This window comes from Eublepharis macularius, chromosome 5, assembly GCF_028583425.1.
Source record: "Eublepharis macularius isolate TG4126 chromosome 5, MPM_Emac_v1.0, whole genome shotgun sequence".
Lineage (NCBI taxonomy): Eukaryota > Metazoa > Chordata > Lepidosauria > Squamata > Eublepharidae > Eublepharis > Eublepharis macularius.
Genome location: NC_072794.1, coordinates 49,369,525 through 49,384,120, shown reverse-complemented (window position 1 = coordinate 49,384,120; position 14,596 = coordinate 49,369,525). Strand labels below are relative to the sequence as shown.

Sequence of the window (14,596 nt, the reverse complement as noted above, 5' to 3'; positions counted from 1 at the left end):
AGAAAGCTAGGGCACATTCTAAGTGCACAGGTGGGGTGAGAAAAACACAGGGATCTGTTTTCTCCACATGTTGGGAGATGCTATATTAGCCAGGAAGTGTAGTTTTAAATGACAGAGCCGGTGGAGATCATCATTAATGCCATTAATGATTTCCTCTTTTACAGTTTCTCTACATAAAATTTCTGAAACGTGTTCTTCACATGTCGAGAGATGCAATGTTAGCCAGGAAGGGTAGTTTAAAATGACAGAGCCGATTGTGATCGCTCCGGAGGGGATGGATTCTCACAGCCCGCTGCTGCCCATGGAATGTTGGACTGTCTCCACTTCTGGAACCTTTGGCCTGCCGAGGATTGGTTAATTCCAAGTTTTAAGCAGCAAGGGCAGTAGGCAAAGGCTCCCGAAGCGGAGACAGTCTGGCACGCCAGAGGCAGCAGAGGGCTGTGAGAGAATCCATCCCTTCCAAGGCGATCTCCATTGTCTTTGTCTTTTAAAACTACACTTCCTGGCTAACATTACAATCCTGGCACTTGACGAACATGCACGCAGGTGTCTCATGTAGAGAGACTCGCAGTTATTGCAAGATAAATTTGAAAAATGTATTAAATATTAAGCCCGCTGTCAAGAACTTGATTCAACATTGTCTATTTGATTCAACAATTCTATGTTTTTTTCCCTTCTCTGTATAATCTTGTTTGTTATGTCTGTATTTCAGATGGTGGTTGTTTCTTTTTTGTTTGAAAAATTAATTAAAAATTAATTATGTTTTTTAAAAAAAACATCCTTGTCAAGGCCACTTCAAAACATTTTTGGCACCCATGGCAGGAGGGGGAAAGTGCCCTTTTATTATTACCCTAGAAACTCTAGAAACAGTATGAATCACATAGAATAAAGTAAATCTTTAAAAGGAAAGGATTTTTTAATTTACAAAACTAAAACATCAAGTTACAGCATTTTGGCTACTCTGTTGCCCAGGAGAAACTTGGATTGACTAGGGTTGCCAGCCTCCAAATGGATCTGGAGATATTCTGAAATTACAGTTGATCCCTTGACAAGAGAGATCACTTCCCCTGGAGAAAATGGCTGCTTCGGAGGGTGGAGTCTATGGCATTACACCCCACTGAGGTCCCTCCCCAGGCTCCAGCCTCAGATCTCCATGAATTTCCCAGCCGGGAGTTGGCAATTCTGTAATTAATATACAGGAAATGAAAGAAAAACAACATACCAGTATGCTCTATCACAGAAGACAATTTTATACTTTAACAGATTTAAATATTATTGTACAAGTAGTAAAAGTACCAAAAACATGAACATACAGTGTTATCATATTTTTTTAAAAAATGAGAACATTCCTTCGAATGGTGACAAAACGGTAGTTTCACATTTAGAACATGTAAATTCCATTTTGTAAAATACAGGATAAACTTCAAAAGTAATTGGCCACAGTTAATTCAATTGTTTTACACTTTAAAGACATAATCTGTCCTTAAACTCTAATTCTGTGATATTGGCTCCATTTAGTATACATGCTGTGCAACAGTATGTGTTTATTTAGAAGTAAATCCCACTTTCAGAGGGATTCCAGCTTTATTTATAGCCACCTATGTAGAAAGAAACAATAGGAAACACCTACACTTATAGTGCAATCCTATGCAGAGTTACTCAGGATTGCACTGTAAAACTTATCAGTTTTATACCAGTTTTAATTGTTGTAGGTTCCCCTAAAGAATCCTGGCTAGAATTCTTAGAGAACTGTAGCTCATATTGCCATAACTTCTGGAAATACTATAATTATAGGACTGCAAATGAAGGAGAGAATGGATATGTATATAGATAGCTTGTTATGAACTCATATTAATAGGACATAGATGGCCAATGTTCTGTACTGTAAAGACCTATTGATCTCAGTGGAGGAACTGAGTGCATACTTAATCTCTCAGACTGAAACCAATGGGACTTTAGTGTGTTCATCTAGGCTGGATTGCATCCATATTCGAAAGAAAAACACTCCATAACAATTTAAAACATCATGCTTTTTTTCTGAACTTTGTCAACTGTTGTTTCAGTTCTCATAGAAGACACTTCCTATGTACAGTAGTCACAGGCATCTTGCAAGTTCTGAAATGTATTTTCAGTTCTGTGCATTTTATGATAAATAAGTTCAGGAAATTCTGTAAAATTTCTGTATACACTATACAGTAAGAATGTTGAATGCTCTCTGGAGTTCTCTGCCGACAGCTTATTAGGAAAGGATTCTCTTGTTGTTCATCGCCAGTCTTCTCATCCACGGATCACCTCCCACTCAGTTTCCTTAATTAAAAATCTACATTCTTATTAAAGTGCATGATTTTGCAAGGCAGAGGAAGTCAAGGCATCTCACACTGAATGACACTGAAGGCTCAGAGCAATAACATCATTGTCCTTTTGTTGAGCTTCTCGAAAATCTGTAGTCACTTTGATCTTTCTTTATACTTGTGGTTTCAGTGAGCTTACAAGACTGTAGGATCCATTAATCTTTGCCTTCCTAGAAATGTAAACCAATATTGCTGCCATGGGGCCTGCTACTGTTGCTAAAGAAAAAACTGCGATGATCACAGGTGTCACATAATCCTGTTCTGTTTTGACTGCAAAAATAGAGGGGAAAGGAGATGAGAAAAGATAAGTGAAAAAGGTAAAACTCCTACATTTGCCATTCTACACTAGGATCAAAGGCTACTACAGGAAACTTCCTGCTATAATCATTAGCCAGAAATAGGGTTACCAACTCTGGGTTGGGCAATTCCTGGAGATTTGAGGGTGAAGTAGAGTAGGATCTCACAGAATTAAAACTGATCACCAGATAACACAGATCAGTTTCCCTGGAGAAAACGACTACTTTGGAGGTAGACCTTACGGCATTATACCTTGCTGAGGTTCCTCCCCTCCACAAACCTACTCTCTGCAGGCTCCACCCACCAAATCTCCAGGGATTTTCCAACCCATAATTGGCAACCCAAGGGTGGATCCTGGGGTCATAGGGGTTTGGGATAGATTGTGGCCTATCAATGTTCTGTATTCCAGTGGTAAAACTAGCACAGGAAAAGGGGAGCACTTGCCCAGGCATGACCTGGAGATAGGTGCAAAATGTGCTTAACTAGCCCGAGTTCCTTGAAAGAAGGGCAGAATGCAAGGGGTTGGGTACAGTTTAAAGGGATATCAAACAGGCACCTAGCTAAAGATTAGTGGGTAAAGGTCTGATTCGTGCCTCGATGGAAGACCTCCTGGGAACTCCTGCAGGGTCTACTTTGCTTCCCATGACGGAAGAAAGGCAGGATAGAAACAGAATAAGTGAGATCTATGGACAGAAACTATTCAGGACACAAAACCCAGGGGAAATGCACAAAATGACATACCTATGATAATTTCAATCTCTTCTGTACCATTTGTGACAGCACCAAGAACCTCCGCTGCATATGTGATGGTATCATTTTTTGATAATCTGTACAATGTGAAATTTTTGGTCTTTGGTGTAAGCGAATCTTCCTTTTCCGGAATGTCACTCTCATATTCTGGATGTGGCGTATTATAGGTTGCACTCTTAATATCAAAATCCTCTGCCTCAGTAACATTTTCTGGTTGATTGGTCAATGTTATGGCAGTTGAGGAAAGAGCTGAGAAGAAAAAAAATATTTAGTGGTGTTAATAAATCAATCTAATTAAATAATAAACATCTGATCATCGAAAAGGAAGAAAGCGAGTCATTGTAGTGTAATGGTTAGAGAGCTGGACTAGAATCTAGGAGACTCAGGGCCAAGCTACACATGACGAATGACACTTGAACAGCAAGTGGATTGAGTGGAGGGCAAGTGAACAGGGAGAAATACACTTGCTGTTCAAGTGTCATTCGTCATGTGTAGCTTGGCCCTCAGGTTCAATCAAATCCCCACCAAGTCATGGAACTAACTGGGTGACTTTGGAACTGTTGCTTGCTGTCAGTCTAAACTACATTACTGAGGCATTGTGAAGTTAAATGAAGAAGGGAGAATCACACATGCCAACCTGAGTTCCTTGGAGGAAGAGCGACATAAAAATGTATTAAACAGAAGATTCATTTATGATAACAGGAGGACACTCTACAACCTTCTTTTTGTGCATTTTAAAATCTGATTTCTCTTTACTGCTCAATTCCTTCCTCTGTAGCTGCAGGCAAGAAATGACTTCTAGAATATCCTCTCTCCCTCTCAACGTAAGAGAGAGCATTCTTTAAAGATGCATCTGACAAAGAGAGCTGTGGATCTCGAAAGCTTATGCCTCAATAAAGTTGGTTAGTCTTAAAGGTGCTACTGGGCTTTTTACTATTTTGCAACTATAGACTAACACAGCTAGCTCCTCTGGTTCTTCAAAGAACTATTTTATATTAAAATACATTAAATGAGGCAGCAGACGCTGCCACACCTTAAAGAAGGCAGAAATGTGTTATAAACAAAAATGAAATTTCACATATATTTAAAATATGGTTGAATGTGCAAAATTTGAAGAAAGTTTAAATTTTTATTTATCTAAACAACACCTTTTAGAACAATTAATGTTAAATTAATGTTTAATTGATTAAAGCAATACATCATAGCCTGCTATATCCAGGGCTTTTTTTCAGGGGGAATGCGGGGGAACAGAGTTCCGGAACCTCTTGAAAATGGTCACATGGCTGGTGGCCCCGCCCCCTGATCTCCAGACAGAGCGGCGCGGAGGGCAATCTCAACTTCCCTCTGCCTGGAGATCAGGGGGCGGGGCCACCAGCCATGTGACCATTTTCTCCGAGGGCAACCCACTGAGTTCCACCACCTCTTTTCCCAGAAAAAAAGCCCTGGCTATATCTAAACTCAAGCTTGTACAGATTATACATATGAACAAATGGGCACATAGCAGGAACAGGACTGTGACTTCTGGCTCAACCCCCAGCCAAGCTGCATCTAGTGCTTGGACCAGCACAGATTATACGCCCCCACCCTCACAACAAACAGCCCTGAAAATACAGGGCTCCTGATTACATACGGAGCTTGACACACATGCAGTTAATAACACACATAAACTGTGTGCTAGTTTGATGCTGAATAAGGAAGAAGCAGAGGATGGGGCCAAGTAGATGCAATTTTTTACCATTCCCATGTCTGCATTCAGTGTACACAAACACACAAACAGATGTAACTCCAGCCTACCTTAAAGGATTGTTGTAAGACCTAGCAGAATTGTGCTTGTGAAGTACTTTTACATGGAGAAATGCTATATCAAATGCTTAGTATAATAATACACAACAAGAACAACTTACCTTCCACGCTTAATGTTCCTGCCATTTTCCTCCTCCCAAATTCATTTGCTGCTTCACACTCATAGCTTCCAGCATCATCACGGGTAACACTTGGGATATGAACAATTCCATCTTGGCTATCAAGTATCACATCTTTACTGGTGGATTTTTTTCTTATGACAATCTGGGCAGCAGGGCTGCTCTCCACGGAGCACATCAGCGTAACCCTTTCCCCTTCATACACTGTTGCAGAAGGAAGTACAGAAAATTCTGGCCTCCTGGGGGCACCTGTATGAGAATAAACATCCATTTGTAAAGTTTGCTTTGCTGTAGTCTTCAAACAGATCTGTACATGTCTGGCTTTATTGACTGTCAAGTGTTGCAGAGGTTGTATCCTGTATCATCAGTGGGCACCTGATCTCTCACAGGATTAGAGTACTAATGCATACTTAGACCTCCCCCCTCCCAACCCCAAGATACTATTCACTTCAATGGATAATCATGGGGCATTTTAAGCTACATTATGATAGATGGACATTGTGCATGTACAGGGGGCCCAATGATTGCTCTGCAAGGCACACAGGGGTATGAAAAAAGGGGAAATCTGGTTCAAGGACTTCCAGAAATCAAGACATTGGGACCTCACACCTTGACAACAATCCCCTTTAGATATTCCACTTCTTCAGTTTTCTAGCTCAGCATGCCCTTGGTGGACATAAATATGAAGGTAGAATTCTGGGAGTTCTACAAGGCTGTTGATAAAGCAACCTTGCAGATTGGAAGATGGAGGTCAGAGAGAGAAATAAGGACTGAGACAGAGGCAGACAGCACTTGGCAACTAAACCAGGGGCCTATATATCTATTCTAAAAACGAGAGCATTTTACTTTAGCCCAGACTTGCAACTTGCAAGACGATGTCCCACCTATCCAAAGTACCTTGTACAGAAACAGTCACTGTTCTGTTCTCAGTTTTGTTGGTTACTTCATTTGTGACTTCACAGATATATATGCCAGAGTCATCAAGCTGAGCATTTGGAATTGACAACGTGTGGTTTTTTACAATGCTTTGCAGAGTTTCATTAGCCAGCTGTTTCTTCCATACAATCCTTGCTGGTGGGTTACTTTCAGTCACGCAGTGAAGCATTAATGTGCCATCTTCCAATAAGGTGGTACCCGGAGATGCTGTGATATGAGTTTTCTGTGGACCATCTTAAAGAAAGAAAAGGTCAGCAAGTTTATTTATTTATTAATTATATTTATATTCCACTCCCCACTCAAGTTAAACAAGTGAAACATAATGCTACTGTTACAATGATCACGCAAAACACAGAAGATATCAGTTGTAGCATTCCTCTGTGACAGACTACTAAATATTCAGAGTTATTGACTATTAAAAGTACATGAAGCAATGCATAACTTAAATTAAATTAAATTTAAATAAACACAGAAACCAAGACAACAATTCAATTAAAAAAACCCAAACAAAAGCTGGTGCAGTATGAAGAGCATACCCAAACCATCAGACCTAGATCATATTTTATTTCTTTAAATTTATATACCACTTTGCCAAACAAGTATTTTCAAAGCAGTTTTTACTTTGGAAAAAAAAGGCACACTGTTAAAACATTAAAAACGGATTGGAAGAGATTCCCCATCTAGAGCTAGGTCCAAGAATAATGAAAGAGAGACTGCTGCTTTTTCCACTTTGTCTAACATATCATGCTAGTGACAGTTATCTTCTGTGTTTTTAAATCAGTTATTGATACTTGGCAGGTACAGTTTAAACCAATACCAAGTCTTGGTTGGGTTCTTACATGGGAGCATTACAACGACAATCAATTATATTGCTTCACATTGTGCATGTACTTTTGGTTTCCATGGATCCAGATTAAGAGGAATGGATCTGAAAAAGATTAGATCACTACACTGTGGTATCCTGCACTTTGAGAATGTTTGGAAATTCTATCCTCCTACCCCTGCAGCTCCTGAGATTTCTCCAGTTTCAAGATGATCTTAGTAATCTTAGGACTAGCATTTTTAAATGCTCTCAAACTGCTATGTGCTGATTCCTGCACTCAGTAGGTATTTCTGTGTTTGCATCATGTATAATAATTATATATCCAGTCCTGCTTGCTTATAAGACCCATATTGGTCACTATCCAGCCTTAAAACATTTTTAGCTCTCGCCCACTGAAATGAATGAGGTTGAAATGTCCTCTGCTTTAGTCAGTATCTTTAGATTTGTGCACTACTCTGTCCTGACCCTATGAAAAGCCCCTAAATCACACACACAATAATGTATCCTAAGCTTTGAACATTAATATGCATATAATTTGGCTCCCAAGCTCATTGCTTCAATATACTTACAATTCACATTAAGTATGTGCATTGCCTGCCTTTCCTTGACTTCCATCTCCTCAATTGACATCCTAGCCACACAAGTGATCTTTCCCCCAATATCCGTCTCAGTGGGAGTAAAAGTAGTTGTCACACTTATTGTTTCCAAAAATCTGGTAGTAGGATCTTCAAATCGGTCTCCCACAGGCATGAGATCCTCTCCTTTCTTTAGATACACCTCCAGTTCAGCAGCAGGGTAGACACCCAGAATTCTACAGGTGATGCTAGCTTGTTTCCCAAGAACAAGTGGGTTGCTGATATCAATAACGGGATCACTGGGAAGTGCTAAAACAACACGCCAAGAAAAGTTATTAGAGAGACTCCGGCAACAACGTCTGAATTAAGACTGTGGGTTTAGTCTACACCAAGGATTCAGAGTTGTTCATACCTCCATTGTTTTCATCATGGGCTACTTTGGATGAAGGCATAACTGCTATATCATGCCCATAAGCAAAATAACGTTGGGGAACTTTCATACAAGTGTTCATCTGAGACTGAAGACTTGTGAATGCTGCACAGTTTTCAAAGACCTTTGTACATCTCTCGTTACATATGAATTGCCAGGTGTTTTTAGGAATAAAACAGGAGGAAATGATCCTGAAGGGTCAAGGTACATGTTCTGATTTGTAACATGTAGTGTCTGGACTCCCTTTTGACACAGTCAGATATCAGTTGCAAGGAAACTCATTTCCAAAACATGGTGCCCTGATTCATATGAGGACCAAGGTGCAGTGGGAAAATGAGTCTTAGCCTTCACTCTGACCTGAAACACCCCAGGGACTTGCTATTTGCCCTGTTTGGGCCGGGGGAGGAGGGGGAGCTGTGTGTGTACAGTTGTCCAAAACAAAGAAAACAATGAAAGTTCAATCAGCACTGCGAAGCCAAACCTCTGTGATGCTTTGCAAGCATCTTCATTTGTACCCCCTCCGCACCCCTGCAGCAGTTACATGTGTGACATGGCCAAAGAACCATTCCTGCCAACAGCTCGTTTTCAGTATCTGAAATATTCTAGTATTTTAAAAAGACCAGTGAGAGCTGGTGCCCTCCAGAACTGATAGTGCTCAACCTCACTCACGTGACCTCACCTCCAAACTTGGGAGAGGAGGTTAAATATAATGTTTATGTTTAAACTGAAAGTTATCCTTAAACAAATTTCCTTTTCGATGCTACCACTATGATCATGGAAGATTGCTCTTTAACGGAAGTAAGGGATAACTTTTGGTATATAAACAAGCTTCTGAACATAAAAATATCAGCATAGTATATATAGTATGCCCTGACTTGGATAGCCCGTACAAGCCCAATCTCATCAGATCTTTTAAGCTATGCAGGGTTGGCCTTGGTTAGTAATTGGGCGAGAGACCTCAAAAGAAGACTAGGGTTGCTACACAGAGGCAAGCAATGGCAAACCACCTCTGTTAGCCTCTTTGCTGCGAAAACCCCAGCAGGGGTCACCATAAGTCGCCTTTGACTTGATGGCACTCTCCACCACATATTCTTACTTTTCAAAAATGAATGTTTTATCAAATAGACCAAACAGTGATTATTTCAGATAGTTGTGAATGAGAATTGCAAAAAAAAAAAAAACCCAACTAGTAACTTACAGAAAACGCGAATGCTGACTGTCCTTTGTTTATTATTGCCCCCACAAGCAGCATTGCAGAGATAATCATGCTCATTGGCAAAGCTCACAGGATCCATCGTCAAGACTGAACGGCTCCCTTGATTGCTTACAGTCCCTCCTAATGGGGAGTCCAACTGGGTTCTCCAAAGGAAAGTTGGGGATTCACAGCCAGTTGTGTTGCAGTTTAGCACCAGCTTGCTGCCTATCTCTGCAGTAACCTCACCGCCCGGCACAATCTCCTTGACATCAAATGCTTTGGCTGAAACATCAGAAAGAAGAAGCAAAAACAGTCAGATTGCATGTCACAGTGTCTGCATGTCACATCTGTGGGACTGTTTGCTGCTCCTCATCAGGTTGACAGACAGGTGACCAAATAGAGTAAGACCAAATTAGCAACCCATCTCCAGACATTTGGACAAGGATTTGAAAAAGTCAATACAGCCTATTTGAGAAGTGAAAGGTATCCCTCCCTTCTTTGGATGCATGGTAGTAAATTTCACGTAGACTAAAATAAATAAAATATATTCACTTTATTGTTAGTACAATCCTATGTAGAGTGAGTGATGACTAACTCTACAAGGGTTGGGGGTGGGGGAGAATTTGCAACAGGTAAATCTATTAGGAAAGGGTTAATTCACTAAACCCTATTCTGCATCAGCCCTGGCCCCAGCCACTGGAGCTTCTAATTGTGGGTCTTCTGTATCCATCTACTGTGACTCATACTTAGAAGTAAATTCCACTGAGACAAGTTAGACTTGTTCCTAAAGAAACATTGCTGGGACTGGAGCATAAGACTGTTCATAGTATAGCTCAGAATATAATTAAACTTGAATATTGGAATTTAAGCATCAGTTGAATTGATTCACCCATTATAGAGAGCGCAGGCTTGGTAAGGGACCCCCAACAACCAACTGAAAGTTGCAGATTCTCTCCCATTTCTGTACATGCTGTGCCAGATTTGGATCAGTGCACGTGAGGAGAAGGAGCTTCAGCTGTTCCCTGAAAACTATTTTCCCAACTTGCAATGGTCCAGAGAACAGTATCTAGCCCACTGGAGAAACCCACATATTCCCTGGGATACATGTTGGTTTCTCCAGTGGGCCCCCAGTAATGCTCCCCAAGTGTTTCACATTGGGAAAGCAGTGTTCAGGGCCATGTGCTCCTTCTCCAATGCCCCATGGACCTAATCAAAAGTGGGTACCGCACATGCAGGGACAGACTCTTCAATGTGCAAAGTGGTACAAATCAGCAATGTTCACAAGCTCAGTGTGAATTGTACTGGCAGCTACAGCTGTTCTTGGAAAAATGACACTAATTTGATCTACTTTTTACAGAGAACTTTTCATTCTGGGAGATGCAGTCCTAATAAACCTACTTGGGATGAAGCCTTATTGAACTCAGTGGGACATCCCAGTAAACATGCACAAGTTCAGGCTTCAAGCATCAGAACAAATGGTAACATTTTTCAAATCAGGACTGAGGTTCCCTTGTCTTTATTTAAATATATAGCACCGACAGCTTAACTAATTGCCCCAGAGTGGTTATTGCCCATTTCACTTGTCATATTTAAAGCTTAATCCATCTTCCATTCAATCAAAACAATGTTTAAGAAAAAAATTATTATCATGTGCAAACATGGACCAGGAATGCTATTCTATGTATGTTTCCTTGAGAGTAAGCACCATTGTTGTCAGTGAGATTTACATTTGAGTAAGCATGAAGCATGGAGAGCAAGGAGAAGATTGGATCCCTTTTTAAGGTTTATATTATATTCTTTCTAGTATAAATTATTTGAGCTTCAAATGATAGTATACTCATGCAATCAAGATTAGCATGTAATAATTTTTTAAAATATTCATTAGTAACGGCACTTTTTGAAATAAGCAAGCATCCATTTCAAATATAGCTGGTAGTATACCTTTAAAGTGCAGGCTGGTTTCTTCTCCCCACTTCCCCCAAATATAAAGCAACAAAGCAAAATGACTCACAATTCATGAAGAAGAATAAAAGCGCTGTCACTGTGGAAATTACTCTGGTCATTTGTCCACGATGGTCGTTCTTGCTGTTAAATTGAAATTGCTGTGGCAATTGGCAAAGGAAGCAGCTTCGATTTCTAACAGCTAAAGAAGGCTGTTTCCTCAAAAAGGATTTGAAAAGGCTTGCTCTGACAACGACCCAGAAAGGGAAAGCAGCATGCCAGGAGCTCCATCTTTTCTTTATAGAGATTCTGGACGAGGGGAGGGGGCAAGGTTGGAATTTCCAAGGCGGGAAAACCCACGAAACAGGAGAAAAGTGAAAGCCTCCTTAGGAAGAGTCAGTAAGTTAGTCAATTTGGCGCCCTCTGCTACTTCCTCTTGTCCCTCCTTGAAGACTTGTCCAAAGATAACATTAGGGAAAGTACAGCTACTGGCTGATCAGAGCAGGGGAGAGGGACAATAATGTTAAATGCAGCAGAAAAGCTCTCACGGTATTTGTAACAGATGGTGAAAAAATCATTGTAAGGCTCAGCCTCAGAAAGAAAACAATAAAAGAAATTAAATAGTTCAATGTAAGGGCCAGATGTATAAACTCCTGGTTCACATCTCTCTCAAACTAAGAATGCCTTACATGGCCTTGGGGTGCCGTGGTTACCCCATCCCATCTGCTTGCAAGTGTGTTGTATTGATCAATAAGATCAGACCCAATTTCTCAGTGGCGCCTGCTCCTTTAGCAGCAGCTTTAGTGGTCATTTGAGTGAAGGTGCTGTTAGGGAGGGGCTAGGATTTGGGCGGGTGGGCTCTGGTTTGAATCCCTGAAGCTCTCTTGGGACAATCACTCCCTCTTAGCCTGTAAGTTGTGAGAATAAAAATGGAGGAAGGGAGAATGATGTACACCACCATGAGCTCCTGAACAAGAGTGGGATAAAGATAAAATAAATATATTACATGTTGATGTTTGCAGGTCAAGTTGCTACTGACAGTTGGATGGATCCTTTCAAATTTTGGTCAGCCGCATCCTTAGAAATGTAAGGAAAACATAGAAAATGCTCTGTGATTGTTCAGTACTGTTCTGGCTCTAAATATTAGGAAAAAACAAGCTGTTCTTTCAAAGCATTTTACATAGATGGGGCATTTGAGAAAGATCACACTAGATTTATCTGAAAGGAGTGTTTTTTCCCACATGTGCCCCATCCAGAAAAAAAAATTACTGTATGAAATTGTAACTTGATCCCTCTTTTTCTGAACAATAGTACATCTTTATCTCACTTTTGTTCCAAGGAGCTCCTGGTGGTGTACATCATTCTCCCTTCCTCCCCGATTGCCAGCAATTGACTGGAAATGGGGCAAACTGCTGGGAGTTTGCCTGCCATTGGTGGGCACCTAGAAACCCTAACTAGGAGGCACCATTCCGGTTTAGGTCCTACCTGGAAGGTAGGTTTCAGTGCCTGGTGCTGGGGAATTGTTTGGCTGCTGAACCACAAGATCCTGCATCTTGTCCCCTTGCTTTATAATATCTAAATGGAACTGCTCGGAGAGATCATCTGGAGATTTGGACTGGGATGTCACCAATCTCCAGATGACACTCAACTCTATCTTGCACCTCCAACAGATCCCAAGAAGGCTGTGGAAACTGAACAGGTGCCTGGAGGCAGTTTTGGAAAGATGAGGGCTAACTAGGATTGTCTGGTCTCCCTGGCAACAGGTGGGTGGGTGGGGAGTGCTGGCATTAGCAGGTGAAGGAACAGGGCATTTCCTCTGGGCCTGTTGGCAACCTTACCTGGATTTAGGAAGATGATTGTTAAATAGTGGGTTCAGACACGAGGTAATTCAACAGCTCTTTATTTAGCAGGAACACAACACACACTGACTGACTAAACAGAAGCCCTCAATATATATACAGCAGCTCCACCCCCAGAATAACTGATAGACAATAAGAATACATACTTTACAATACCATTATTTGCATAACTATATACAATGTAGGCAGGCCACTGATTGGTCTTTATTATAGAGGACCGATTGGCTGCTGCCTTGAGAAAGTAACCTGTGATATTGCAGGGATTAAGGACCAATGAGAATGCAGGCATTGGGAGCCTTGACTGAACCTTAAGCTCAACACAGTATAGTGCATTGCAATCAATACAGTAAATACTTTAGAGGCCTTGTCTGGTCTCCCTGGCAACAGGTGGGTGGGTGGGGAGTGCTGGTACTAGCAGGTGAAGGAACAGGGCATTTCCTCTGGGCCTGTTGGCAACCTTACCTGGATTTAGGAAGATGATCCTGAATGTAACAAGATCCTCCTGTGGCCAGTGCAATGACATCACTTCTGAAAGTAATATCGTCACACCCTGGTTGGGAGTACATCCGCTTGTGAAGACTGAGCCCAGTAAGTGCCAGCACTCCCCACCCACCCACCTGTTGCCAGGGAGACCAGACAATCCTAGTTAGCCCTCATCTTTCCAAAACTGCCTCCAGGCACCTGTTCAGTTTCCACAGCCTTCTTGGGATCTGTTGGAGGTGCAAGATAGAGTTGAGTGTCATCTGGAGATTGGTGACATCCCAGTCCAAATCTCCAGATGATCTCTCCAAGCAGTTCCATTTAGATGTTATAAAGCAAGGGGACAAGATGCAGGATCTTGTGGTCCAGCAGCCAAACAATTCCCCAGCACCAGACACTGAAACCTACCTTCCAGGTAGGACCTAAACCGGAATGGTGCCTCCTGGTTAGGGTTCCCAGGTGCCCACCAGTGGCAGGCAACTCTCAGCAGTTTGCCCCATTTCCAGTCAATTGCTGGCGATCGTGGGGAGATCGCCCGCTACTGGCAATCAACCCAGGCAAGGGCACTGTGAGCACACTCCTGGCGGGGTGTGACAATGTCACTTCCTGAAGTGATGTCATTGCTCTTCATGTGGAAGTGCTCCTGCATTTTGCTGGGGCAGATTTTGGCCCCAAGTGGGACCATTCCCACACAAAGCACCATGACATCACTTCCAGATACAACGTTACTTCATTGGCTCAGGGAGTGCGTGCACAAAGATCATGCTGGTGAGTACCAGGTTCCTCCCCCTCCCGCTGGGGGGGGGGGTATGGGGACCTGGCAACCCTACTCCTAGCCCCAGCCCTGAAAGGCAGTCCAGAAGAATACCAGGAGGAATAGTTTCCAAAGCAGCTGAGAAGTTCAGGAGAATCAATTGGGACTAGGGTTGCAAACCACCAGATGGGGCCTGGAGATATCCTGGAATTACAACTGATCTCCAGACTACAGAGATTAGTTCTCTTAGAGAAAATGGCTGCTTTGGAGGTTGGATTCTATG

General features: G+C 41.8%; 1 protein-coding gene across 1 annotated transcript; it reads right to left on the bottom strand.

Moving 5' to 3' along the window:
• Nucleotides 1–1,002: 1,002 nt before the first annotated feature.
• VCAM1 (vascular cell adhesion molecule 1) lies at nt 1,003–11,465 on the bottom strand. Its single transcript, XM_054981010.1, has 7 exons — nt 11,291–11,465; nt 9,283–9,561; nt 7,649–7,963; nt 6,218–6,490; nt 5,303–5,569; nt 3,390–3,647; nt 1,003–2,621 (listed from the first exon to the last, which is right to left on the bottom strand). Exons 1-7 carry the CDS (start codon nt 11,340–11,342, stop codon nt 2,464–2,466), a joined length of 1,602 nt encoding a protein of 533 aa, XP_054836985.1. The 5' UTR covers nt 11,343–11,465; the 3' UTR covers nt 1,003–2,463.
• Between the last annotated feature and the right edge of the window lie 3,131 nt (nt 11,466–14,596).

What these genes read in the sequence shown, in the direction of transcription:
- VCAM1 (XM_054981010.1), bottom strand. Translation starts at nt 11,342, where the DNA reads ATGACCAGAGTAATTTCCACAGTGACAGCGCTTTTATTCTTCTTCATG. An exon ending in TTTATTCTTCTTCATGAATT is followed by an intron (nt 9,562 to 11,290) that starts GTGAGTCATTTT and finishes CTGATGTTTCAG; the next exon opens with CCAAAGCATTTGATGTCAAG. An exon ending in AGTGACTGTTTCTGTACAAG is followed by an intron (nt 5,570 to 6,217) that starts GTACTTTGGATA and finishes ATTCTCATACAG; the next exon opens with GTGCCCCCAGGAGGCCAGAA.